Source organism: Prionailurus viverrinus, chromosome F1 (genome assembly GCF_022837055.1).
Source record: "Prionailurus viverrinus isolate Anna chromosome F1, UM_Priviv_1.0, whole genome shotgun sequence".
In the NCBI taxonomy this organism is placed as follows: Eukaryota; Metazoa; Chordata; class Mammalia; order Carnivora; family Felidae; genus Prionailurus; species Prionailurus viverrinus.
In genome coordinates, this window is record NC_062577.1 from 17,257,828 (window position 1) to 17,285,272 (window position 27,445).

General features: G+C 43.0%; 1 protein-coding gene across 9 annotated transcripts in view; it reads right to left on the reverse strand.

Moving 5' to 3' along the window:
- LOC125155237 (quinone oxidoreductase-like protein 2) overlaps positions 1 to 27,445 on the reverse strand; it is a 40,872-nt gene that overhangs the window by 4,439 nt on the left and 8,988 nt on the right. For 2 of the 9 annotated variants that reach the window (XM_047840283.1, XM_047840282.1), the window contains exons 8-11: positions 24,146 to 24,327; positions 20,390 to 20,618; positions 14,423 to 14,541; positions 9,062 to 10,318 (exon numbers count right to left, since the gene is read on the reverse strand). In XM_047840283.1, coding sequence (XP_047696239.1) covers positions 10,294 to 10,318; positions 14,423 to 14,541; positions 20,390 to 20,618; positions 24,146 to 24,327 — 555 coding nt within the window. In that variant the 3' untranslated portion in view covers positions 9,062 to 10,293. Of the gene's footprint in view, positions 1 to 9,061; positions 10,319 to 14,422; positions 14,542 to 19,023; positions 19,463 to 20,389; positions 20,619 to 24,145; positions 24,328 to 27,445 lie in introns of those variants that run through there. The other 7 variants (XR_007148099.1, XR_007148100.1, XR_007148097.1 and 4 more) reach the window with 7 other exon arrangements.

Genomic DNA, 27,445 nt, shown 5'->3' on the forward strand with positions numbered 1-27,445 from the left:
AAATAGGAGAGATTAATGATTCCAGGATTACTCAAAATGGGCTTTCTGGAGTTTGATAAGTATTTCCTTGGGGCCTGTTCTGTGTACCACAGTCACTGAGCTGGGCCCGAAGCCTTCAACTTTTCCTCTATGAGATCATTAGCATCTGGGTTTTCCAGAGGAAGAAACCAAGGTCCACACACATAAAGTGACCTGCCCAAGGTCAGATGGCTTGAAGGTTTCCAAGCTAGGAATTGAACCCAAGTCTTTTATCCTCATGTCCATGGCTTTTTGTACAGTGCCTTGAAGGGTGAGTAGGGTTTGGATAGGCAAGGAAGAACAAGGAGAGTGTTTTATGTGTGGGAAATAGGATTAATATTTTATTATTACATTTAGCTAATTGGCTCCTGAGAGCCAGCCTATGTCCCCAGATGAGAGGCTGCTGTCAGTCCTCCAGCTCTTAAAATATCTGGGTCAGTGAGAAGAGGATCACAAGGTCTCCTTATGGTTATTTTTAACTTAAAAATAACCTTTAAAGAAAAGGAGAGGATAAAAATGAAAACACATCAGAAATTTTGCAAGCTGAAGTCAAAAGGGAACTATTCAATGGGAACAGCTAGGTTACTGACCCTCACTTGGAAGCTGCAGCAAGGGGGTCCCCGGTGGACCACAGTGGTTCCTGACTCCATCAGAACCGAGAAAGGTGGCCTGAATCTACATCAGAAAGTGAGCCTAAGACGTGAGCAGAAACCGAAGACGGGAGACAAGGATGCGCGAGTGCTACTTCCCCACACCTGCCTTCAAAAAGACATCGCCCTTGATCCTTTCTTCAGAGAAGTAATGGAGAAAGAAACTCAGTAGACCTGGTCCAGCTTCCGCCACTGGCGTTTGCATATTGCAGAACAAAAGGAAAGGAAGAGCAATCTTTCAATCACCTGCAATGTGAAATTGGCACCGATTGACACGCAAATGCTGTTCTCAAGAGGAAAAAAAACATCCTGAGTATCGCTTTACGTTTTTTTGAGACAAATGAGCAGTAATCCAAACCCCCTGCACAGCTTTCCCATCAACTCAAGATACCAGGAATGAAGAAACTGCAATTGCCAGAAAATATGTCTCCCAGGACCTCAAAAGGAGAGGTTCCTGCAAAGCGTTCCCACTGTGTCATGTGTCCAGAGCAGCAGATGAGAACAGCAAGATGGATGCTGTCCTACACTGGGTCCCCTGTCAGATATAGGTCCTGAGACTAAGGAACTTATTCCCTAGTTGCATCTCTAACCCAAGGCCATGATCATAGCAAATGTTCACTAAATTGTTGAATGTCGTTGAAGGCTAAGCCTAATATAAATACAAACGCAACAGACGACTATGCAAATCCATGGCTCTCTAAGGGCTGAACTGTGTGCTATGGGAATTCCTACGAGAGTGAGATCAATCCGAGCTGGTTTCACAGAGGAAATGAGCCTTCAGCGGGCCCTGAATGGATATAACTTGCACAGAAAAGGAATGACGGTGCTTGGTGCAGAGAAATTCATAATGCACACCCGGTTCCCGCATTCACAGAGCTCATTATCTAGCAATCCATCTCCTTAGAGTAGAAGGTACTAATGGGTCATGACAGAGGCCGACATTTATTTAGGGCCCATGAAGTGCCAGGCACTATGCTAAGTGCTTCACAAATATAACCTCATTTTGACCTCATTGCAACTCAAGGACAAGGGGGTTACTATTACCAACATTTTATGGACTAGAAGCAGAGCCCACAGCTAATTAGTGCCGAGGCCACAATTCAAATCGTTGGCTGTCTTGGCTAGTGGACCATTCTCCTTTCACTCTTCTCCATGGGACATGAGGTCAGGGGAAGTTGTACGGTGGGGTGCTTGGAAGCCTGGCAAAGCCGTTCATATTTGCTATGGAGGAAATAAAAAGCTATTTGTCATCAGTCCTCTCTTCCTGCTGTTCCTGGATGTCCTCTGGTGAGGTTGGATTCCTTAGGGATACACGTCATATTCAGAGTGTGTCCAGGCAAGACACATTCTTTCCCTCCAGATCTCCATCGGCTTTCCAGCATAGCAAACTGCAGTGGCCATCTTGAAAGGAAATTTCAGTCATATTTTTGTCTCTCCCTTAAATCCCAAACCTATAGATGCCATTAAGAAACCAATCCCAGGGCGGCACCTGGGTGACTCAGTCGGTTAAGTGTCCGACTTCGGCTCAGGTCACGATCTCCCAGTCCATGGGTTCGAGCCCTGCATCGGGCTCTGTGCTGACAGTTCAGAGCCTGGAGCCTGCTTCGGATTCTGTGTCTCCCTCTCTTTCTGCCCTCTTCTGCTCGTGCTCTGTCTCTGTCTCTCTCTCTTTCAAAAATAAATAAACATTAAAAAAAAAAAGAAAAAAGAAACCAATCCCCGTGGTTTTTCCTCCTCCAGCCCTCTACCCCCCTTTTTTAGTTTTCCTAAGATCTGTGAGAACCCTTGAAGTTGCCCAGAGACCAGAATACCCCAGGTTTTGGGTGGCATCTCACCACCCAAAACATCCAAAGAAGAGACATGCTTTCAAAGTTCTTATCTTTTTAAATAATGTTTGTTTGTTTGTTTGTTTGAGAGAGAGAGAGAGCGTGTTTGCATGTGTGAGCAGGAGAGGGGCGGAGAGAGAATCCCAAGCAGCCTCCACATTCAGTGTGGAGCCCAACTCAGGGTGGATCCCATGACTGCAAGATCATGAGATCACAACCTGAGCTGATATCGAGAGTCAGATGCTAGGAGCACCTGGGTCGTTCAGTCAGTTAAGCATCTCTCTGCCCCTCCCCCCCCTTCATTTTCTCTCTCTCTCTCTCTCTCAAAATAAATAAACATTAAAAAGAGACAGAGAGAGAGTCGGACACTTAACTGACTGACCCAGGCACCCCTCTCCTTACCTCCTCACCTTTATTTCTCTACCTTCGCAAGGAAGAACAAGGGATGAAAGAAGAGATGTCTGCATTCTCTCTACCTCCCTCCCTAGAGGACCAGGGAGTGTCCCTATCCTCAGTGTTCTCCTTCATTTCTGAGCTGGCAAATATTGCTCCCCACCAAGGCCAGGATCAGGAAGGACAAGGTGAAGGTCAACCCACCTAAAGGAAATAGAATTGGAAATGCAACAATAAAAGTGGCAATTCTCATGCTCCTACGGCTAATATGTTTACCAACTACAAAACACTGCCACAGACATCCCTTCAGTTGAATCTCTTACAATAGTGCAGCAGGTTTTAATGTTGATATTACCTTTTTTTCTTCTTTTTGCAGATGAGGAAATGGAGGTACATAAAAAAGAAGTGATTCCCGGGGCGCCTGGGTGGCTCAGTTCGTTAAGCGTCTGACTTCGGCTCAGGTCACAATCTCGCAGTTTGTGGGTTTGAGCCCCGCGAGCCCCGCGTCGGGCTCTGTGCTGACAGCTCAGAGCCTGGAGCCTGCTTCAGATTCTGTGTCTCTCCATCTCTCGGCCCCTCCCCTGCTCATGCTCTATGTCTCTCTGTCTCTCAATAATAAATAAACATTAAATAAATAAATAAAAATAAATAAAGTAAATAAAAAGAAGTGATTCCCGAGAGTCACTTGCAGCCAGGCCCTCTGAGCTCATATTCTGTGCTCTGTCCTCTCTGGCACATCCACTCGGGAATCTTGATCTGGACAAGGATGCCAGATGGAAACAGGAAAGCTTCATGGCCACTCTCCATGGTGCCATAGTCCAAAATTGGGGAGACCTACCCAAACTGGTTTTAATTTCATTTTATAATCTATGAATCTATCTTCCAGAAATACATGCCTTTCTCTTATAATATTTGATTTTGGTCCTAGCAATCTTTGAGAGTAGTAAGTTCCATGTGCTTAGTATTCCTGTGTAAAGAAGTACTATTTTTACTTTGCCCTAAAGCTATTTCTTTAAAATGATAAAGTTGTCCCTAGTTCTTGTGCTCTGGGATTTAATACGTTCATATTTTTATCCTATGATTTTCATTATTTTACAAATTTCAATCATATTCCCCTCTCAGCCTGTCTTTCCAGAATGAAGAGCCCCAATTCTTTCATCATCCCTCACAAAAGAACCCCCTCTGCCCTCTGGATCAATTTAGGTGTCCTTCTTTAGACCTTGTCTGGTTCTGTATGTCTTTGAGGTACGTCGGATCATGGGGCTCCCATCGCTTTGTCCATTATTCCGTATAAAAGAGCACAATGACTTCAGCTACAATAGAGTGTAGAAATACTTGAGAGACACTTTTAAAAATCAAACAATTCCTTTGCTCCATATCAGCCCAGCAGATGCCAAAAAAATACACATTTTTGCTCCACTCTGAAATGAACTTGAACACACTGGTGCTAGACGACCTCATAATCTATTACGAAAATGACAATTAGAAAGTGCTTTCACACATTATCATACATTATCTCATTTGACCCTCACAGGAACCATGCAAGGTAGAAAAAACATATTATGATCTTCATTGTTTTACCTGAGAAAATTAAAAAGAGTCTAGCCCAAGGCCGAACAGCTGGACTTAAGAGCCCCAGTCGCTGGTCCTCTACTGAGAGAATGGTGCTTTATTCCCTGTGCAATACAGCCTTCCTGATAACCTCTTGTGGTTCATGCGAAATCACCAAACTATCCCTGTCCAAGTCTCTCTGAGTGGTCCACAGAGCAGTCACAATATTCTACAGTCCTACGGAGAGGAAAGATATTTACAGTCAGTCTAGACCCTCTTCCCTTCTCTCTCCGTGCTGTCTCTACAATCTCATCACAGGTACCAATGGTACCTCCAAGCAAATGATGCCCAAATTCGTATCTCTAGGCCACACCTCTCTTCTGAGCATGAGACAGGTACAGAAAACTGCACAGCTCACATCTCCTGGATGTCTCAATATATGCACAACCTCACCTTGTGCATCTAACCCCATCATATCCCCTGCCACCACCAAAACTCGGTTCTCTTCTGATGTTCCTCCTTTCAAATACCTATCCAGGAAGCTAGGAGACATCTTGACATTTCCCTCCCTCCCCCTCCACCAACCCTGCCTGTTCTTTTGCTTTTACCTCCCGCAGAGCTCTCTGTCCTGTCGATTTCTCTCCCTTCCCATCATCACCACCTTAGTCCCAGATACCCTCCTCTCCCATTGGGATTTTCATGGACTCCTCGTTGTTCTGTTCATCTCTAAAACTTTCTCCCCACTATAGCTAGGAGGATTCTTCCAAAAATGCTGTGCTGCTCATGCCGCCCCCACCCCACCCCTCCCTAGAGCACCTCATGGCATTCCATCCTTTTAAGGTAAGGGCACAAACCATATCTGGCCCACAGGTCCCCGCCTAATCTGGGCCTGTCTGCAGCCTCATGTTACAATACCTGCCTCCTGCCAGCCCTACTCCTCTTCTCTCAGCCCCTCTCACTCACAGACTTTCATTTGCCATGGGGCCCTAGAACATTCCTCCCTTCCTTGCCTATTTAAATTCCTAGAATTCAATGTTCCAGAAACCTCCGTCTTCAGCGTTTCAAGGATCTCTCCTCAGGGAAACCTTTCCTGACCTGCCTGAGTTAGATCGCCCCATTATACTTTATGAGACACTAATTTGGCATGGTTTTGTGGTTTTAATTCACGCCCATCTCCCCCGCTAAATTTGTAAACTTCTGCCCACCATCGTGTATATTCCCTGTGCTGTGCTGAGCTTGTCACACAGAGGCACAGCCACGTGTATCACATCAAGGTGAATAAATGAATAAGCCCACTAATCCTAGCCACTAGACCACCAGGGAGCAGTGCAGAATAAGCCCACTAATAAGGAAGTGGTTGCATATGATACATATCCTCATTTTGGAGCACTAAACAGCTGTTAAAAATAACGAGATGTCTATTTTACTAATATGGAATGATGTCTATGACATACTGATTAAAAACAGTACAATACAGAACAGTGTGCATGCTATGATCAATTAATTCATTTATATATTTTGACAGAGAGCGTACGTGTGTGCATGTGCAGGGTGGGGGTGGCAGAGAGAGGGAGGGAGGGAGAGAATCCCAGGCAGGCCCCACACTCCAGCACAGAGCCCGTTGTGGGGCTCAAACTTACAAACTGGGAGATCATGGCCTGAGCTGAAACCAAGAGTCAGACACTTGACTGACTGAGCCACCCAGGTGCCCTGATGATTGGTTATTTTTAAAAACTATGTATGTCTTTATTTAAAAACAAAAACAAAAACAAAAACAAAACCTCTGTGTGTATGCATCGTGTGTATGTGTTTAAAGGATCTACCAAAGCAGCACCAAACTGCTTACTGTGGTTTCCCTGGAGAAAGGGAGTAAGACAGGCAGGTTAGATGGGGCACCTGGGTGGCTCAGTTGGTTGAGCATCTGACTTCAGCTCAGGTCATGATCTCACAGTTCCTGAGTTTAAGCCCCGCATCAGGCTCTGGGCTGACAGCTCAGAGCCTGGAGCCTGCTTCGGATTCTGTGTCTCCCTCTCTCTCTGCCCCTCCCCTGCTCGCACTCTGTCTCTCTCTCTCTCTCTCTCTCTCTCTCTCTCAAAAATAAATAAGCATTAAAAAAAAAAAAGGCAGGCAGGTTAGAGAAAAATAGGATAACAACTTCTACTCATAAACTTTTTGCTGCTTTGATTTTTTTCAATGACTGTTTTGTGATCATTTTAACAACACCGTTTTTAAAATAACGAGGCAATTCACTGAAGTTTAAGAAACTATTTCTACATACGGCAAAAATTTTTTAAAAATAATAATCACTCTGTATAGGATTTCTCAACAATAGCAAAGTTCCAGAAGTCAGCATCCTTCCACCTCAGGGCTTCCATCTAGCAATAAGCTGTGACAAAGAAGCCACGGGAAGAGAACAGTTAGACATGCCAGCATTCGTTTCATTTGGGCCTTCCCTTCCCATGACTTTTATAAACAAGAACTATTTTGAAAACTCACTGCTCTTTGATTCACTTACACAATCTGAGAGGAAAAATGAAGTGGAAGAAATAATAGTGCAAATTTTTCTTCCTTTATTTAATTTTGTTGTTGTTGTTGTTGTTGAACACAAGCGATGACGTGAGGACACCTTTATTTCTCTTCGCTTGCTACGTAACAAATCTTTCGCGGTCTTTGCCACAGCTGCAGAGGAAGGAGCGGGGACAAATATCCTGACGATGTAGAGACAAGGTTATCCCATAGTTAATACCTCACTTGAGTTGTTGAGAGAAGTGTGTGCAGGTGGACAGACCCACAGCTGGTGAAAAAGAAGAGGTAGGTGTGTGGGAGCGATTTGTCCGGCAGCCAGCCGGCGGGGAAGAGCTGGGGAAAATCTTGAATATCGAATAAATACGGTCACTCGGAGCTGCATTGATTCTTTTTTTCAGGCTAGTGGTTCAGACGCTGGAACGGCCAAACAGTGACTAAAATATGAGTCAAATGCTTTCAAATCAAATCATCCCAAAGAAGCAGGAACACGGCGAGCAGGGAGCAGGTCATTAGGGCTTCTAACCAATACTTGTTCAACCTGAAGAAACTCGCTCTCTTTAATGACTGCCTCTTTCAATCTAAGTCATTTTGACGTTAGTGAGCTGAGGGCAATCGATCTTTATTACTGGTGACACCTACTGATCAGCTCTGAACAGAAGGAAAGGTAGCTCCCCGCTGGGCTTGCACACTTTTCCCAACCCTGATCTTTCGTGCTTCTCTCTGCCAAGCAAGTCTTTGATTATCCCAAAGGGTGACAGGAAATTTTTTTAATTAGCCTCAAAGTTGGTGTCTTGATATTTTTGAAGACCAACTGTCATTTAAATACAAACTAGCTCAGGTTAAGAGGAAGTAAGGTTGGGAGCGCCTGGGTGGCTCAGTCAGTTGAGCGCCTGACTTGGGCTCAGGTTGTGATCTCTCGGTTTTGTGAGTTCTAGCCCCACATCGGGCTCGATGCTGTCAGCACAGAGCCTGCTTCAGATCCTCTGTCCTGCCCCCCCCCTCCCGCCCCTCCCCTGCTTGCAGGAAGAGGTGCAGCGTGAGCTCTGGCCCTCACAGAAGCACCACAAGGTCCCACAACAGACACAGGGGTGGCTTCCCTGACACCCACCCCCCCACCTTCTGCTACTTTCTCGGTTTTCAATTCTTTCCCCAAATGTTCACTCCCGATTTTACAATTCAGTCCTTCCAAGAGCTCTTTTGGTGAGGAGATCCTGAGAAGATAGGTGTTTCCAAATGGCCTGAAGGACTTATCAGAAAACAAAGCCGCATTTATTGGAACAAATAAAAGTACTTATTCTCCTCAAGAATGAGTAAAAGTACCCCCATCCCTGTGGTGTCAGGCGTCTGTTTTACCCCCACCCCACCACTCACTTTTTTGGGAATTATCACTCATGGAGTAGGACGAGTAGAGAACAACAAACAAATGTAGAGGACCTCGCCCCGCAGACTGGCCATGGGCAGAGACTGGAGCTCACATCAACCTAAGCTGGGCACTCAACTCACACTCTGCTCTCTTCTCTGCATGGATTCACTCAGATGTGAGGTAATATGTTGTGGGGCTTTTTGTGGGTTTTTTTTTTTTTTTTACATTTTTTGTTGTAGTAAAACATACGTAACATAAAATTCATCATTGTAACCATTTTTACATGTACGGTTCGGTGACATTATATTCTTCATTGTTGGGCAACCATCACCACTATCTATCCCTCAAACGTTTTCATCTTCCCAAACTGAAACTCTGTACTCACTGAACAATAACCCCCCCCCCAAGTCTGTCCTCCCCCCAGCCCCTGGCAACCACCATTCTACTTCCTATCTCTATGAATTTGACTACCCTCGGTACTTTCTAGGAGTGGAATCACACCATGTCTGTCCTCTTGTGACTGGCTTATGTCACTTAGCATAACGTCTTCAAGGTTCATCATGTGGCAGCATGGGTCGGAATTTCATTCCTTTTTAAGGCTGGATAATATTCCTGTTGTGTGTATACACCACATTTTTTCTACCCATTCATCTGCTGATGAACATTTGGTTTGTTTCCAGGCTGGCGCATTCTTAACTTACTCCCACAATTTAAGACTTGTAGACAATTTAAAATCAATTCCATGTATGGCGTATTTACTACTCATTGTGATAGGAATTGTGGGAGGTACAAAGGTGAATCAGACATGGTACCCGCTTTCAAAAAACTTATGCTACCTTGGGAAAGGAGGAAAGAAAGAAGTAAAAGTAACGAGCATTTGCTAATAGCTCACCACGCACTGGATAATTTGCCCAATTGCTGCATGTGTTGCCCACGACAACGTTGTGAGGTAGATATTGTAATATGAGAAAATGGAGGCTCACCGACCTTAAGTAACCACCTCCGAAGTGGTGAGACCAGGATGCGAACCCACATCTTAGATTCAGAATCCTGTGTTCATTCTACTAGACATGCTGCTCCCTCTGGTGCCAGGCAGAATGTGACAAATCCCAGGGAAAAAGCTACAGGAAGGTGTAAGGGAAGAAATGACCAGCCTCCTGAGGGGGCAGGCTCATGGCAGAGGTCGGTCTTGGAAGTCAGAAAGGTTCGTGTTTGACAGGGACAAGGGAGCAGAGGAAACTGCTTGAGCAGAGAAAAGGGGGGTTGGCAGGAAATCTAAGTACACATGGAGGGACCGGAGGCGTTGTGTAACTTGAGGCTGCAGAGCGTGGCAAGGCCGTGGACACAAAGAAATGCTAGCTTGAGGAGTCTGGACTCCACCATGTAGACCAAGGGGAGCCATGGCAGGTTTTCTGAGAAGAGACACAGTCACAGCTGTACTTTAGGAAGGTCACCATGGCAACAATGTATAACAAAGATGGAGGGGTGGGGGACGTTTAAAGGTTGGAAAGCCAGTCAGAAAGTTACTGGAATTAGCAGATGAAACATAATTGGTTGGAATGGAAAAGAGGATACGGAGGTGAGAGATATCTTGACAGGTGGGGATCACAGAACCCGGCCACTGAGGCATTGTGAACAGAACGGCCATACATCCTGCTTTGCCTGGGACACCTTGCTTGCCTGGTGTAATTACTAACAGCCTCCTTTCCCTCTCCAATACGGACAAACTAGGACTATACAGTATGTGTCACACTATTTACTAGGAATAAGAAAACAGAATCGAAGATGCCTCTAAAAGATTCTGAACCTGGATTAATCAGGAAAGCAGTCACACCTTTAGAAACACTGGAGGTAAAGGAGGTTTTTTGGAAAGATGAGGAGCTTAGATTTGGACATGCTGAATTTGCTGCTGAGGTGAGGGTTTATTTCAGGGAGATAAGCACCTTCCCCATGGATTTGCGCTGTATCACATGAAGGAAGGCATCATTGACCTAAAAAAAATTCAAAAATATAGGGTCACGGTTGCATATTTCAATAAGCATTCTCTGGTAGGCCGAGTCTTAAAATAGCTAAAATATTAAGACGTGTCTCCAATGAACTGTATACAACTAACTATGCAATACTAGCTGAACAATCACCATAAACTGAAAGGAAAATAATAATATTTAAGAATAACCCAACTTCAGAATTTTTCTGTCCAAACTAACAATTTTCAACGTCATCAGATAAGTGACAGCAGGTAAAAAGTCCTCAGGCTACTCCATACTCTATTGTAATATTTCTGTGTGTTCTGGCTCTTGAAAGAATGCAGCCACTGCCAGAAGAATCAATAGTTTAATATTTTACAATTTTTATCTTATTAAAATTGTCCTGTTTCCAGTGTAACCGAAATTGCAATCTATCTCAAATCCTATTTTTTTTTTAGAAGTACAAGGCTATAAAACAAATTAAAAATCAGCCACAGTAATAAAAACAGTGCGATACTGGCGAGAGAGCAAGTGCATCCACGGAACACACGAGAGCCCAAAACAAGCCCACACGAAGACAGTCAACTGAGCCTTAACAAAGGAGCAAAGCAAACTCAGTGCAGAGGGGACGGTCGTTTCAAGAAATGGCACGAGCAGGATGCCTGGGTGGCTCCGTCAGTTAAGCGTCCGCCTTTGGCTCAGGTCATGATCTCGCGGTCCGTGGGATGAAGCCCTGCGTCGGGCTCTGTGCTGACAGTGCGGAGCCTGCTTGGGATTTCCCTTCACTCTCCCTCTGCTACCCTCCCTCACGCTTGCTCTGTCTCTCTCTTCTTCTCCCTCTCAAAAATAAATAAACATTTAAAAAAAATTAAGAAGAAGAAATGAGCTATCAAGCCACGAAAAGACATGGGAGAACATTAAATGCATATTGGGTTTTTTTCAAAAAATGTTTTAATGTTTATTTATTTTTGAGAGAGAGAGAGAGAGAGAGAGTGTGAGCAGGGGTGGGGAGGGGCAGAGAGAGAGGAAGACACAGAACTCGAAGCGGGCTCCAGGCTCTGAGTTGTCAGCACAGAGCCAGACGCAGGGCTCGAACTCACGCACCGTGAGACCATGACCTGAACCAGAGTAGGATGCTTAACTGACTGAGTCACCCAGGCGCCCCTGAATGCATATTGTTAAGTAAGAGAAGCCAGTCTCAAAAGTCTGCATACTATACGATCCCAACCACATGACATTCTGTAAAAGCTAAAACTGTAGAGACAGTAAGAAGATCCGTGGCTGTCAGGGGTTGGGGTTGGGAGCAGGGGTGAATACATGGAGCCCAGCGGATTCTTTAGAGCAGTGAAGCTGTTCTGTATGATACTGTAATGATGGATACATGACAGTATACATTCGTTTTGGTAAAACGTATAGACCTGTACAGCACAAGAGTGATCCCTAATGTAAACCATGGACTTCAGTTAATAATAATGTATCAACATCGGCTTATCACTTGTAGCAAATGTACCACACCAATGCAATATGTTAATACTAGTGGAAACTGGGTGGTGGGAGAAGGAATATATGTGAATGCTACACACTTTCTGTGGAATTTTTCTGTAAACCTAAAACTGCTAAAAAAGTAAGTAAAGTCTACTGATTTTTAATAAAATAAGTAACAAATGCACAAAATTAAAATTGAAAAAAGCAAACAGTAGAAGATAACAGAAGTGTCGTTATTTGCATAGAATGTAATAATCTACATAGAAAAGCTAATCAAAGCAACAGATAAGCAAATGAGAAAGGCCAGCATATTGTGAGATAGAGATCAGCTAACAAAAATTACTTACATCTATACAAAAAATAATCAAGTAGGAAATATAACAGAAATAAAATAGTGTTCTCAAAGGCAACAAAAGCAGTAAAGTACTTATAATTAACATAATTAAGAACGACCCACAGACTTTATGGAGAAAAACTTTGAAATCTATTTACAAACATGAAACATCTGAATAAATGGCAATATATCCCTCTTCACAAATGAGACAACATTGTAAAAACATCAGTACCTCCCCCAAATTAATCTATAATGTCGATGCAACTCCAATGTCAGTCAGATCTTTTTCAGGAACTAAACAAATCGACTCCAAAATTTACCTAAAAGGATAAAGATTCACAAAGAATCTTTAGGAGTTTAAGAACAAAGGTTGGAATAGTGGCCCTTCAGATAGGAAAACATACTTCACAACTATAAAGACAACAACAGTATGATACTTTATAGGAACAGATATCTGAACCAAGGGAATAGAAGAGAAAACAGAGTATATCTGGGAACTTGAAATAAGATGAAGGTAGCAACATAAATCAATGGAGAAACAATGAACTATTTGGTCTGGGAAAACTAGGTCACTGTAAGTAGAAAAATAAAAATTGCTTACCTAACGTATACTCAATACAGAGGTGATTTGAGATGGATTAAAAGCATGAAATAGTGTGAAATAGAAGTACAAAGTTAGCAGAGAAAAATAGAGAAGATCACTGTGACCCAGATATAACAAAGGACTTTTTAAATACGTCCCAAATAGCACTAACCCACGAGGCAAAATATTGATGTTTGATTACATTAAATCTAGACAAAGATGACAGAGCAATGACAAATTTGGAGAGACAGACTTCTGCAAAGTCTCAAATTAGCATCTAGAACCTTGCTACTCACAGGGTGGTTCAAGGACCTGAGGCTTCTGTATCATCTGGGAGCTTATTAGAAATGCACCATCTTGAGCCCTTTCCTACCTTGACTGAATCATAATCTGCATCTTAACAAGATCCCCAGGTGATTCATACTCACATTAAAATTTGAGAACTGCAGATTACGCAAGGAAATTTTGCAAATTAGTAAGAAAGAGACAGGAAGCCCTGTAGAAAATCGCGTGAAGGGCTTAAAATGCTATTCAAAGAAGTGGAAACCTGAATGTTTACCAAATCTATAAAGAGATGCTTACATTGATTAGAAATCAGGGAGATGCAAATTAAAATAATAAGATGCCACTTTACACCCGTCAGTTTGGCAAAAATCAGAAAGTAGGACAATGCTACATATCAATGGGCTGGCGAAAGAAGAATCCATGTGCACTGCTGGTGAGGGCCTGAACCAGTTGAGTCATCCTGGAGAGCGGTTTGCTGTCATACATCCTATGACCCAACAGCCCTACTCCTGGGAAAATGCTCCCAAAGCAACATTGCACAGTCCCGACTGTGAGACCGTGTGACTATGTATTATAGTGCGGATTATGGTGGCAGGGAATCAGGTCAAGGCCAGAGTGCATCACTAGGAAGCCGGTCTGTAAATTATGGCAGGCGCACACTGCTCTCTTCTAGGCAGCAGTGAGAAGCAATGAACCGGGTACAGCACCAGCAACATCGGTGGCGCTTAAAAAGACAGCACTGAGTGAAAAATGGAGAAACGGAACAAGGTCTACCGCACAACCTTATGCTGTTAGGTATTTGTGTCACTTGAAAATCAACTAACACACAAAAAATTGTATGTTTTACAAGGAAATATAATCCAAGCATACGTATCAAACACATTATAGAGACTGACTCTGAGGAGGGAAACAAGAGTAGAGAACAGTAGTGGGCAACGAGAATAAAGGGAATAAGTAAATACAGATATCCAGAAATACACAGACCTAAAAGCAGAAGATGGCCCAACAATGAAAATGTGCTTTGATTTTTGGGATGAGCACTGGGTGTTGTATGTAAGCCAATTCGACAATAAATCATATTCATTAAAAAAATAAAATGTAAAAAAAAATAAAAATAGTAATAAAAAGAAACTGGGCTTTGAAATGAGGAATATGAATATAGCCAACCTTCCCACGGAAACTCTTCCCAAAAAGCATAGAAAAAAATAAGCAGAAAAACAAATCAATCAATCAAACAAATCAATTCTCTGCAGCATGAAATCTCTGGTTTCAAAAACATCTGTCTTGCAGGGCTTTGTGCCTTACAGAGACCTTTCCAATCCACGTAAATTTAGACATACTCAAAGGAGGTAGAAAAGGTAGAAGAGGTCTAAGACACGTGTTTTGAAACATGCATCCCTGCCCTGTCGATCACTCAGAGGTACAACTCCAGGCGACTTACAGCTGTATCTCACCGTCAGTTTGAAGCTGCCTGTTCCCGGAGATCTGTCTCAGCCCAAAGATAGGAAATACTCCGAAAGCAAGCACGATTCGAGATAGCGTACCTCTTTTACTGGCTTCCTAGAGAAATGAGGAATCCCCTACAGATTAATGTTGACATACAAAGAAAGTTGTCTGTTTAAGTTGTCCGTTTAAACAAGCTAAAGCTTGTTTTTAATCACTTGGCTTATGTATGTATGTATAGAACTGTAGCACATATTTACCTAACTTCTTTAAAAGATAATATTGGTGGGAAACACAAACTTTTTGTTCCGTGATTTGGGGATCTCATAATTTTGAACACCTGTGATTTTCTCTTCTGTTTTTCTGGGCTTCTATGTCCATTTGCCACTTCTGCTGTGATTGTAGCTACTTCTAAGAATAATCCAACTCTGTCTCCTTTCTACCTTCTGGTTTCTATCCAGGCAACCAGTGGTGTTCCGGACTGGATGCTCAGAGTGTGATAAGGCTCTGAGTGAGAAACTAAGAGGGAAAGTGCATGGCATCAGACCAGACTCTTTTGATAGCTAATTCAGATGCCTGGGGACATTTTCCCTCTGTATTCTACAGGCTGCCCCCGGAGAGGGAGGCTGTTCCATACCGCTCCCTACATAGACACCCAGGCTGTTCCCAGAACCCTCCCTCGCACAGGGTGAAGCCATAATTAAATCTGTCTCTGGAGATATGCAACTCAGAATAATATGGGGGCAGGGTGAGGATATTGCTTTTGTCTTAGGTTCTGCTCTTAGAATTTTTAATTAGCTTATCAAGCACGAATAATCAAAATAAGCTATAGTTCCCTAAATATATCATGCTGATTCATACCTCCTTAGAATCCAGCTCTTTCCCCCTATTGTAACCCTGTCCTGAGATCTTCCCAACAAAACAAACGCCCAAAGTCTGTTTTTATTGACTGGCATACACACGGTACCCAGTGAATGCTGACGAAGAAAATAAACTCATGAGTGAATGACCATATCTAGGACTGAGTGGGATTGTTTTCAAAAGGTAAAAATGCTTAGTTAGTGATATGTCGTCAGAGTTGCATTATACTCCTCATGTCATTGCTCTAATACATGTTCATCTGAATCTTCTTTTAAAAGTCAGCCGATACATTTTACCAAAAAAGAGGTAGATGACAAATGAGCATGTGAAAACATACTCAAGATCAATAGAGCAATGCAAATGAAACCCACAGTCAGATACCACTATAAACCTACTGGGACGGCCACCATTAAAGAAAACAGGTGACAATACAAAGTTCTGGCAGATGGCAAACAACTAGACTCTCCCATATTGTTGGTGGGAATGCAAAAGAATACAACCATTCTCATAAACGGTTGGTCATTTATTAAAAGTTAAACATAGGGGAGCCTGGGTGGTGCAGTCAGTTAAGCATCTGACTTCGGTTCAGGTCATGATCTCACGGTTCGTGAGTTAGAGCCCCGTGTTGGGCTCTGTGCTGACAGCTCAGAGCCTGGAGGTTGCTTCGGATTCTGTGTCCCCCTCTCTCTCTGCCCCACTCCTGGTTGCACTCTGTCTCTCTCTGTCTCTCAAAAATGAATAAATGTTAAAAAAAAATTTTTTTTAACTTAAAGAGTAATTTAATTTTTAAGAATATTCCACAGATATGGGGCACCTGGGTGGCTCAGTTGGTTAAGTGTAAAACTCTTGGTTTCAGCTCAGGTCATGATCTCACAGTTCATGAGTTCGAGCCCCACATCACACCGGCGGTATGGAGCCTGCTCAGGATTCTTTCTCTCTCCTTTTCGCTCTGGCCCTCCACTGCTCATGCTCTCTCTCTCACTCTCTCCCTCTCTCTCTCTCTCTCAAAATTAACAAATAAAAAAAAAAAAAAGAATATCCCACAGATAGGAGTGTCTGGGTGGCTCAGTCTGTTAAGCATCCAACTCTTGATCTCAACTCAGGTCTTGATCTCAGGGTTGTGAGTTCAAGCCCCATGTTGGGATCTGTGCTGGGCATGAAAGTCTACCTTAAAATAAAAAAGAATATTCCACACATACACTCAGGAAACTTCAAGTAAACAATTTCTATCTATCAAATCTATTCATGTAGTAACCTCACCTGACCTTGGTATAATAATCAAGCTCAGATCTCTAGGGTTTAAATATTGTCTAGTTGAGATGTGTGTGAGCTTCTCCCTACAGAACACAGACTTGGCACATCTAAATAAGGCCATCCTCTGAACAGATCACGGGACACATTCATGGCCCACCCATCACGGCATGGGTGCAACCCTTCAGCAAATAATACATTCTATTTAAAATTCAAAATCTAAAGGCTGTTTCTCTAATCCTGCCCATGAAATGTCAACATATGTGTTACAGTTCATGGGACATGAAAAAGTTCAACTCTAACCATTTTATGATGGCGAGGTATTTTGCCTTAAACAATATATTAAGAGTTTGCTATGTGCTTTTACACGTGTTATCTTATGTGATCTTCATAACCACCTTAGTATGTAGAGTATATTGCTGCCCCTATCACCCATGAGGAAACTAAAGCACAGAGATGTGAGTAATTTGCCCATAGCCAGTTAAGTGGTAGGGCCGGGATCTGAACTCAGGTGGTCTAACCCTATAGCCCCCTCCTCTCAATCAGTCATTCAACAGATACATGAGTACCTGCCAGAATATGGAGACAAAGAGATGCATGGCCCCTGCCCACATGGAGTTCATAGTCTATAGGAATGACAAATATCGAGTAATTACGAGTAGATGAACAAAAAGCACAGAGGGCTACAGAAGTTCATACCCATGCCTACTAAAAAGACTATGGTACAAAGTATGTGGTCATATTAATATCAACTACCAAGGTCAAATCTATAAGCCCACATATTCAGGAGAAAACACAAACTAGGAAACACTAGCATCTCTGATATTATATGTATATGCTGGTGTATATACATACAGAGGTCATTTTCCAAGCCCAGACAGGTTCTGATAAATAATTTTTTTCTAATACATTAACTGATTTACATAAAAAATATTGCCCAGGCTTTACAGTTAAGTCAAATTAACAACATATATTCATTTAATCATCTTCATTTTAAAAGAATAAAACCTGAGTTCCTGGGTGGCTCAGTTGGTTCAATGTCTGACTCTTGGTTTCAGCTCAGGTCGTGATCTCCCAGTTTGTGGGATCGAGCCCTGATTTGGGCTCTGTGCTGACAGGGCAGAACCTGCTTGAGATTCTCTTTCTCCCTCTCTCTGCCTCTCCCCAACTCACATTCTTTCACTCTCTCTCAAAATAAATTTAAAAAGTAAATTAAATTAAATTAAAAAAAACCCTAAAATCTATAAATTCCGGTACTGCTGGGAAAAATCCAAGATTCCTGGTTGTTTTAACTATAAGATAGCTCTTTCACATAATAATTCTCGGATAGATGAACAAACTTTATACTCTAGAATAGGTTTCTAAGAAGCAACTTCCTCGTTTGTATGAGGAAAGGGTCTGCCTTAGCCATAAGGAGCCCAGAATCTGGCTTCAAACCAACCTGGACTGGATTCCAGGTCTGTCACTTACTATATAATATCGAGCAGGTTTCTTAGCTCCTACAAGTCTTGATTTCTTCATCTGTAAAACGTGATAAAAATGGCTCACATGTCAAGGGAGCATCACAAAGATGAAATGAGAAAATACATGTGAAAGTGTTTAGCACCGTTCTTGACCCATAGTCTACACCTAACCTACGGGAGCTGCCATTATTATGTTATTACTACTCCTCTATGTGGTTTGAATATTGAAAAAAAGAGACAGAGAAAGAGAAGAAATAGTAAAGGGACGGTGTGTGAATGAAATGTTTGAAATTGTTAGGGAGAATGGTCTCAGAGGGCCCGGTGATAGCAGGAAGGTCAGCAGTGTGGGAAGAATCAGAAAAACCCTACATGTGGAGCCCTCATTGGAAAGGAGAGGACAAGCTGACAGGAGGGTAGTAATTAGATAGCTAATTTGTGTTTAAGAGAAGAGAGAACTTCGGGCACGTGGGGGGCTCAGTCAGTTAAGTGTCTGATTCTCAGTTTCAGTTCAGGTCATGATCTCAAGTTTTGTGGCTTCAAACCCCACATCTGGCTCTGTGCTGACAGTGTGGAGCCTGCTTGGGATTCTCTCTCTCTCCCCCTGTCTCTGCACCTCCCCTGCTCACTCTCTGTCTCTCTCAAAATAAATAAGTAAACTTTTAAAAAAGAGAGAACAGAGGGGCACGTGGGTGGCACATTCGGTTAAGCATCTGACTTCAGCTCAGGTCACGATCTCACAGTTTGTGGGTTTGAGCCCCATGTCGAGCTCTGTGCCGACAACTTGGAGCCTGGAGCCTGCTTCAGATTCTGTGTCTCCCTCTCTGCCCCTTCCCCGCTAGCGCTCTATCTCCCAAAAATAAGTAAACATTAAAAAAAATTTTTTTTAGTTAAAAAAAAGAACAGAGAACTTCAATGTGAGTGATTAAAACAATAATCCAACTCTGATTTTCTCTCATGCCTGAGCAGCACTTAGAACACGTCAGTGGAGAGAAGAGACTGTTTAAACTAGCAAGTGTTTCCGTACCTGTCCTAACTGTCCTCATCTTCTATCGACAGGTATACATGAGCTTTAGGTAAAGCCAACCTCGGTTCACAGGCACATGATAAAAGTCACAAGACGGAAGGGGACTCAGCAATTCTGGAAACTGGTGGTTTGCAAGTTTTTTAAGCCACAGAACCTTTTAACACAAGAAACAGATGAACAGAAAGGTAAAAATGTGCAGCTACTCAGACCCCAGCAGAGATGGGGTCCCAGAGGCCAGGCAGCTCGGGTCACCTGCCCACCCCCGCACACTGCCGCCCCTGAAGTACATAACCTGCTGCAGAGGCGTGGAGACTGATGGTCGGAGGGCAGAGGAGACTTCCGCGAAGGAGTAACTGAAGGCACAGGTGGAAATAGAATCCGACCAGTTTTCCCATGGCCAGTCAGGTTCTCTTTTTACCACCGAATGCTACCCTCTTGACTGACGTACCAAAAAGGAGAAGAAGAAAGTAAACCATGTTTGAGAAGAATATGCCCCAGCATAGGAAAAAATAAAGATAAAGATGGAAGGCTGGTGAGCAGTAAAGTCTGGCACTGACAGCTTGGGCTCAACTAATCTGCACGGGAACAAAACGCTGCCCCATCCAGGGCCGACTCAAGCTACCAAAACAGTTTTTTGAATGTTAAAACAAATTAAGCCAAAAAAAAAAAAAAAAAAAAAAAAAAAAAAGGAAAAGAAAAGACTTCGCAGTGAATTCACAGTGAATACCTAACAGATTCACATTTACAACTATATTGCATATGCATGCACACAATTACAGGGGAGGAAGTCTAAGCCACATTAATGGGACTGAGGGGGAATGAAAGAAGGGAGTGAACAGCCAACAAAATTAACTACAGTGACTAATGGATGAATTACAGTCTTATGATGCTGGGCATGATACAGTGTTTTGTTCTCAGAACCTCGGCTTAGATCATCTGGTTGTACTTTAAAGCGTCTGTATGCTAAAACCAAAGGTCAAGTTAAATGCTTGCTTCTTAGACTTGTATGTTGTGGAGTTCAGAGTTCATTTAAACACGGGTAAATTATTTTCTAAAGCACCATCACTTCCCCCTGTTTAAGAAACCCATGACATACATACAGTCTCAATATCCAGCTTCTTCATGGCCTGCGCAAATTCGGTTTCCCAGGTGGCTCACTAGGCCCGAAGCTACGGCCGTACCAACCAGAAGATGGGGAGAAATCCTGTGGCCCTGCAGCCCGTGAGACTCCATTATTCTGCATTGCATTTTCACCTCTTCATTGCATAAAAGGAGGATTTATGGGCTCCAGAGAGAAACTACCCAGTCGTTCGACACAGATTATGTGCTGGCATTAGGCACATCACATCCCTTAAAAGCATCTCACCTCCTCCAGCTTAAAAACCGCTCCGATGTGTGGCTGGATGCGCCCTTGCTGGCAGTACTGAAGAGCAGAGGACAGGATTCTGGAGAAGACGGGAAAGTTCTGCTCTTTGTATCGGCCCCAGTACAGCCCCATAGCAGAGACATTCTTCAGGAGCAGAAGGTTGGCCGGCACAGAAGCAATGGTTCCTCCAGCAAAACCCACCACCACAATCCTGCCCTCCCAGGCCAGGCTGAGGGAAGAAAAGAGAAGAAGAAGAAATTATACAAAGCAATGTATATTCACATTCATTGGAATGGCTACTATAAACAACAACAACAACAACAGGAAATAACAAGTGTTAGCAAGGATGTCGAGAAACTGGAACCCTCATGTACTGTGGGTGGGACTGTGAAATGGTTCAAGTGGAAAACAGTATGGAGGTTCCTCAGATAACTAAAAATGGAACTTACCATACAATCAGGCAATGCCATTCTGCGTCTCTATCCAAAATAATCGAAAACAGGGTCTTTTTCTTAAACTTTTTTTAAAGTTTAGTTATTTACTAGAGAGAAAGAGAGAACACAAGCGGGGAAGGGACAGAGAAAGGGAGACGCAGAATCTAAAACAGGCTCTAGGCTCTCAGCTGTCAGCACAGAGCCTGACGCGGGGCTTGAACTCACGAAATCCGAGATCATGACCTGAATCAAAGTTGGACACTTAACTGACTGAGCCACCAGGCACCTTGAAAATAGGATCTTGAAGAGATAGTTTTACTCCCACATTCATAGCAGCACTATCTACAATAGCCAAGAGGTAGAAACAACCCAAATGTCCCTGAACTGATGGATGGATAAGCAAAATGTGTTACATACATACAACAGAATATTATTCAGCTTTAAAAAGGAAGGAAATCCTGGGGCACCTGGGTGGCTCAGTCGGTTGGGCGTCCGACTTCAGCTCAGGTCACAATCTCGTAGTTTGTGAGTTCGAGCCCCGTGTCGGGCTCTGTGCTGACAGCTTGGAGCCTGGAGCCTGCTTTAGATTCTGTGTCTCCCTCTCTCTCTGCCCCTCCCCTACTCACACTCTGTCTCTCTCTTTCTTTCTCTCTCTCAAAAATAAATAAACATTAAAAAAATTTAAAAAAAAAAAAAAAGGAAGGAAATCCTGTCACATGCTATGTCACAGATGAACCTTGAGGACATCATGCTAAATGAGATAAGCGAGTTACAGAAAGACAAATACTGTAGGCTTCCACTATTGTGAGGGATCTAAAGTAGTCAAAGTCATAAAAACAAAATAAAGTGGTGGTTACCAGGGGCTGGGTGGAGGGAGAAATAGGAATTGTTTAATGGGTAAAGAATTTCAGATTTGCAAGATGAAAAAAATTGTGGAGATCTACCTCGCAACAATATAAATATACTTTACGCTATGGAACTATATACTTAAAAATGGTTAATATAAAAAATAGCTACTATAGCAAATTTTATGTTATGTTTTTTTTTTTTTTTAGCCACAGTAAAAAGTGTAGAATGAAAAAAAAAAGCAATCTACATTAATTCATAGAGATAAAAAGTAGAAGTTATCAGGGAGGTGGGGGGAGGGGGAGAGGGGCAGTTATTATTTAACAGGTATAGAGTATTAGTTGGGGACAGTTACACAACATTGGGAGCATACTTAATGTCACTGAATTGTACATTTACAAGTGTTTAAAATGATAAGTACTAAGTTATGTATATTTTACCACAACTTAAAAAAGCAGCATGCATTAAACCCCCAGCTAGGAATTCCTCTTAACTTTATACAAACTGGCAGAGGTGACCCGCCCTGTATCGCTCTGCATTCTTCAGTAGAAACCATAAAAATAAGTCATAAGCAAGACAGTAGGAGGCCAGAGGAATGAGCCAGTTTTATAAGAGGACCGACTTTAGAATTAAGGCTAGGGGAGCACGTAGGTGGCTCAGTCAGTTGAGGGTCTGACTTCAGCTCAGGTCATGATCTCACAGTTCCTGGGTTCGAGCCTTACATCGGGCCCTGTGCTGATAGTTCGGAGCCTGGAGCCTGCTTCTGATTCTGTGTTTCCCTCTTTTTCTGTCCCTCCCCTGCTCATCTTCTAACTCTCAAAAAAAAAAAAAAATAAAATAAAATAAAATAAAAAAAGAATTAAGGCTATCTATTTAACTACTCCTCTACTTCATAGAAGGAAACATTCTATATGCTATACTTCAAGACAACTCAGGGATGTCTGGGTGGCTCAGTCAGTTAAGCGTCTGACTCTTGATTTCTGCTCAGGTCACGATCTCACGGTTCATGGGATCGAGTCCCACCTCTGGCTCTACACTGTCAGCGCAGAGCCTGCTGGGGATTCTCTCTCTCCCTCCCTCTCTACCTCTCCCCTGCTTGCTTGCTTTCTCTCAAATAAAAATAAATTAATTAATTAATAATAAAAAATAAAAAATAAAAAAGACAACTCAGTTTGAAGATTTTGAACTTAGGAACAGGAATAAAAAGATAGGTACCTTAATGAAACATCATTTGCTTTGTAAAAAAGAAAACTTACTTTAGGAGTCCTTTAAGTTATGTGCTTCTCTAGAGAATTTTGAATAATCTATAAAAATTCACACAAGTTTTCTGCAGCCCATTCTGAGAAGCACGATACAGTTTCACACTAAGCAAGAAGTTATAAAAATGCATTTTATAAACATCTTTGATCCAAAATGCATATATATTTGTTTGGCTTTTGCTTTTTGCTTTTCTTCATTAGAGGCAAGTAAGAAGTCATTGGCACAACACTTTTACCCATTACCTAGAAGGCAAGAGAAAGGTAAGAGTTAGGAGCTCTCTGTCCTGGCTCTCCATTGAGTCAACACACCCCTTCCTTTGCTTCTGTAAGCACAGTACCCAGCACAGTGCAGTGATGCTCAGGGGCTATAGAACCAACTGGTTCCCTTCTGCGGGTAAGGTATTCTCTCTGCTTCTGTTTCCTCAACTTTAAAATGAGAAAAACCAGGGACGCCCGGGTGCCTCAGTCGGTTGAGCGTCCAACTTAGGCTCAGGTCCTGATCTCACAGTCCGTGAGTTCGAGCCCAGCATCGGGCTCTGTGCTGACAGCTCAGAGCCTAGAGCCTGCTTTAGATTCTGTGTCTCCCTCTCTCTCTGTCCCTCCCCTGCTCACACTCTGTCTCTCTCTCTCAAAATTAAACATTAAAATAATAATAATAATAAAAATAAATAAACAGAAGGAGAATTGGTGTGGATATAACAGTCCCACTTTAACTCCAATGATTTTCTTTTGATAAAACAAGCCAAGGAGACACCTAGACTGCTGGCTGCTTCTGAAACCAGTGAGATCAAAAGAGTCTACACTTGGGTGCACAGATAGCTAGGGAACGGCCACGCCAGTCATTCTAACATCTGAACGATGATCTCAAGAATTACCCACACTATGTATATAAAGTAGTTAATGGGGGCCGGCATAGCTGAATTTAACACATGAATAATTTCTAAAGCATTCAATATTGCTAACTAGAGAGTCTACAGTCATTTTTTGGATATTTTCCAGTTGGATATCTTGTTTTTCTATATTTAAGCATTTCCTGATTTTCCCTCTGCTTCTATTGCTTTCCACCCTCCCACTCAGCTGTTCTCGTTGATGCCAATGCCTATAGGAAAAGTGAGCAGCAAAAATGGAAGAGAAGCAAGGCCAGAAGGAAGACGGGTCTAGAAAGGTTTCAGCAGATCCCCAGGTCCAGCCCCCTCTGGGAAGACCACTACATGCACCTGCGGAGAGCCTCCAGGAAGACATCTCCTCCCACAGCGTCGATGACCACGTTCACCCCATCACTGCCCACCAGCTTCCTCACTGCCTCCTTCAGGCTGCCCTGACTATAGTTCACGATGGACTGTGCACCCTTCCGCATCGCCAGCCTGCACTTCTCGTCACTTCCGGCTGCAGCTATTACCTGCAAAAAGAATACAAAGCTTTCGACGATCCAGAATATGTATCAAAAGGGGTTCACCCCACCCACCCAGCCTCCAACCACAAAGAGTACTAAACAAGGAAGCCAACGTCACCTTGCTACCCTAGCATAAGCCTCAATCCCACACGTCAGGGCCAACAGACAGCACCATCACACTGGCCCCTCTGTCCCCCCCACCCCCACTGGCCATGGGATCCACATTTCCGGGAATCCTGGAACGCCAATGAGTCTGGCTAGGAGATGGTTCAGGGGACACTCAGAAAGTCTTACCCAATGGGGTGCCTGGGTGGCTCAGTAGGTTAAGCGTCCAACTCTTGATTTCAGCTCAGGTCATGATCTCACGGTTCATGAGTTGCAGCCCCATATCGGACTCATGCTGACAGTGCGGACCCTTCTTGGGATTCTCTCTCTCCCTCCCTCTCTCTCCCCACCCACCCTCATGTGCTCTGTCTCTCTATCTCAAAAAAAAAAAAAAAGTCTGAAAGTCTTCTCCAAATATGAATTAAACCACCTTTTAATGAATACCTACTATGAGTCAAGTAATAAAGATACCCAAGCTTAGAGTCAAGGTAGCAAGATAAAGCAGTATGATGATGGGGAAGTACAGACAGCTTCAGAAGTGCAGGGGAGTGGTATCCAATCTAGACCTAGATCACGAAAGCCTTCCCAGAGAGTAAAACATGACTCAGTGGAAAGATCTTGAAGTTGGAAAGACCTGAATTCAAATCCTGACTCTGCTACTAACTAGCAGTGTTACCTAAGACAAATTACTTAGCAAGAAATAATACTTACTTAAAGTTACTATGTGCCAGGTACTATCCTAAATGCTTTATGTATATTAATAACTCACTTAGTCTTATCTTAATAGCCCAATGATACACACGCTATTAGCATCCCCATTTTAGAGATAAAGAAACAAAGGCAAAAGAAGTTCAGTAACTTGCCCAAGGTCACAGAGTTAATGGGAGGCAGAACTGGGATCCAACCCCAAGTAATCCATCTCCAGAGTTCATGCTTTTAACCTCTACATTGTCCACCAGCTTCCCTAAACTTACCCCATCTATAAAACAAGATTTATTTTTAAAATCAAATGGGGGGCACCTGAGTGGCTCAGTCGGTTAAGGGTCCGACTTCGGGTCAGGTCATGATCTCACGACTCGTGAGTTTGAGCCCCACGTCAGGCTCTGTGCTGACAGCTCAGAGCCTGGAGCCTGTTTCAAGTTCTGTTGTCTCCCTCTCTCTGCCCCACCCCTGCTCATGCTCTGTCTCTCTCTCAAAAATAAACATTGAAAAGAATTTTTAATCAAATGGAATACTGTACATAAAGCACTTGGAAAACAAAGTGTTAGATAAATTGACTCTATTGTTACACATACACAATCACTTATTCTATTTAAACCTCATAAGAACATTATGGGGGAGGTATAATTCCTCCCATTCTATAGATGGAGACCCAGATCTAGAGGTTGAGTAATTAACCCAGAATTAGCTAGGCAGTTAAGTGGTAGAACAATTATGCAAACCCAATGCTGCCTGCCTCCAAAGCCCACACTTTTCCACTCCACCACTCTGGGAGAAAGCCATGCTGAAAGCCTGGCAAAGATGGCCGTGGGCCACACTGTGAGGAGGCTGGGGTTTGGAAGTCTCCAGAAGTACTTCTAACACGTAAGTACCGCCTCAAAGTGTCTCATCACTGGATAGCACCCACCAGCCTGAGCAGTTTGGTCCCAAGGTGACATCCAGAACATGCATTCAAACACACAAGGACATCAATGCCCTTAAGATATTTCACACTCACCCATGACTCTTTGAAACTAAAAGCTACGCTCAGATACTCCCCAGGGGCACCCTCAAGTAGCTGCAAATTCACTGACGGTCATCAGCACACAGTGCCACAGAGGGCTGACACCAGCCTAGGGTCTGGGACTTGAGGCCAATCTCGCTTCTCACAAGGTGCCAGGGAGGCCTGACACGAATCATGGTCTCCCCTGGTGGCTCACCTTCTTTATCTGTGAAATAGGGGTAATAAACACATTACCCATCTCCCAGGGGTGTGTTAGGATCCAAGGAAAGATAATTGGTGTGGAGGCACTTTGAAAGCAACATGAAATGCTGTGAATGGAAGGTGTTCTCAAAACAACCCGTTAGAAGTAGGTGGCCTGACGAGATTTCTAAAGTTGTTTTTATTATTTTGCTGTTGTTTGCATTTGCTTAAAACAGTTATGGCTGCTAAAGAAAATACAGCTTGGGTTAATTTTAATATCTGAATCAAAATGAGTTTTTCCTCTCTACTTAACCTACTATAATGATCTAAAACAAATGGTGCAATTTTATCTTCCAAGAAATGTTAAATAGTCAGTGGTTCTAGACAATGAGACTAATTTTGGTCTCCCCACTGAGAGGTGCTAAAAGCCCTAGCTTTGACATGAAATGTGTTAATATTCCATGGAGAGCCTCCTGGTACCTAAGATTGCTTTCAGAACTCACATGTGCTTCCCCAAAAGAACTTAATGCGAGAAAGGAGAGGGGCCACCAGAAGAAATTCCAAGGCAATCCAGTTATCTCCAAACCTGTGTATCTTGGTGCCTTCTGGATACCCCAACTGCACGTTCCACAGAAACCTCACATTTAATGCCTCCAAACCTGAGCTCACCAGTTCCTCCTGTCTTCTCAACTGCAATAAATGGCAAATCCACACGTTAACCTAGTTTGCTCCTTCCCACTCAATGTCTAATAATAACCGGATCCCTTTTTAAGAGATTCTTGCCGACATGCCGTGCCCTCTAATAGGCGTGCTGCACGTGTAATTTCAATATTCCCACAACGACCCTATGAGGAAAGCTTTATTTTACCAATGAGGAAACTGAAGCAATTAAGCGAGAGGCAGAGTTGGAATTTGAACCTAGGTCAGACTAATTTCAAAGTCCTTGTTCCCTCAACTGTATTAGGGAATGCTCTCCCGGCATCAAACTCTATTCTTTTCTACTTCACTATCTCTCAACTCATTGCTTCCAGTGCCTCCGTTCCAGTATCATCACCTGTGGCTTGGATCACCCCAAGAGGCTGCTCTACATGCCTCCAGACCACCCCTGACTTTGCC